General features: G+C 39.5%; 1 protein-coding gene across 2 annotated transcripts in view; it reads right to left on the reverse strand.

The window, feature by feature from the left end:
* LOC102679680 (dopamine receptor 1) overlaps positions 1-645 on the reverse strand; it is a 43,361-nt gene that overhangs the window by 2,375 nt on the left and 40,341 nt on the right. For both annotated transcript variants that reach the window (XM_006608203.2, XM_006608202.2), the window contains exons 5-6: positions 454-557; positions 61-343 (exon numbers count right to left, since the gene is read on the reverse strand). In XM_006608203.2, coding sequence (XP_006608266.1) covers positions 61-343; positions 454-557 — 387 coding nt within the window. The remainder of the gene's footprint in view (positions 1-60; positions 344-453; positions 558-645) is intronic.

A 645-nucleotide genomic window follows, 5' to 3' on the forward strand; every position in this document is an offset into this window, starting at 1 on the left:
TGCATGCGTATATTCCGTTCGAAATCATAGATTATGTAGGGAAAAAAGAAACATTCATACTTGAAACGCTCGGCCTGATATGCAGGTCTTGCAATACGAAGTGACGATATTTACGCAGAAAAAGGGTACCCAACATATTAAGAAAACGCCCATAATTACACCAACTGTTATAGCGGCTTTATGATCGGATACGTGATAGGGACTTGTTGGCTTCGTTTTTGTTTGCGGCTTCGGCGGTTTGTTGCGTGTACTTTTCGCACGAAAACTCTTGGCCATTGAGGTGTCCGGCAGCTTCGTTACTGCACGGATACTTTTTACGTGTTTCTGTGCGTAGCAATAGAGCCTAGAGGAAACATTAATCGTGTTACATATCACTTTTTTCCCTCCCCCCCCCCCCCCCCTATTTGTCAATTTAATTCTATTCAATATTCTTTTAAATTTATTTATACTTACCGGCAATATATTCCCAGCATTACGATGCAGGGCACGTAAAAAGATATAGAAGAGGAAACTACCGCATAGGTGGGTGTAAGATCTAAGGCGCATGTAGGATGTTCCTGAAAGAGAAAGTAGACTCGCAATTCTTTAAAAAGAAAAAAAAAAAAAAGGATAATTTTATCCTTCAACACAAATATACATTCGTAA

The sequence above is a fragment of the Apis dorsata genome, unplaced genomic scaffold (genome assembly GCF_000469605.1).
Source record: "Apis dorsata unplaced genomic scaffold, Apis dorsata 1.3 scaffold_29, whole genome shotgun sequence".
Classification (NCBI taxonomy): domain Eukaryota; kingdom Metazoa; phylum Arthropoda; class Insecta; order Hymenoptera; family Apidae; genus Apis; species Apis dorsata.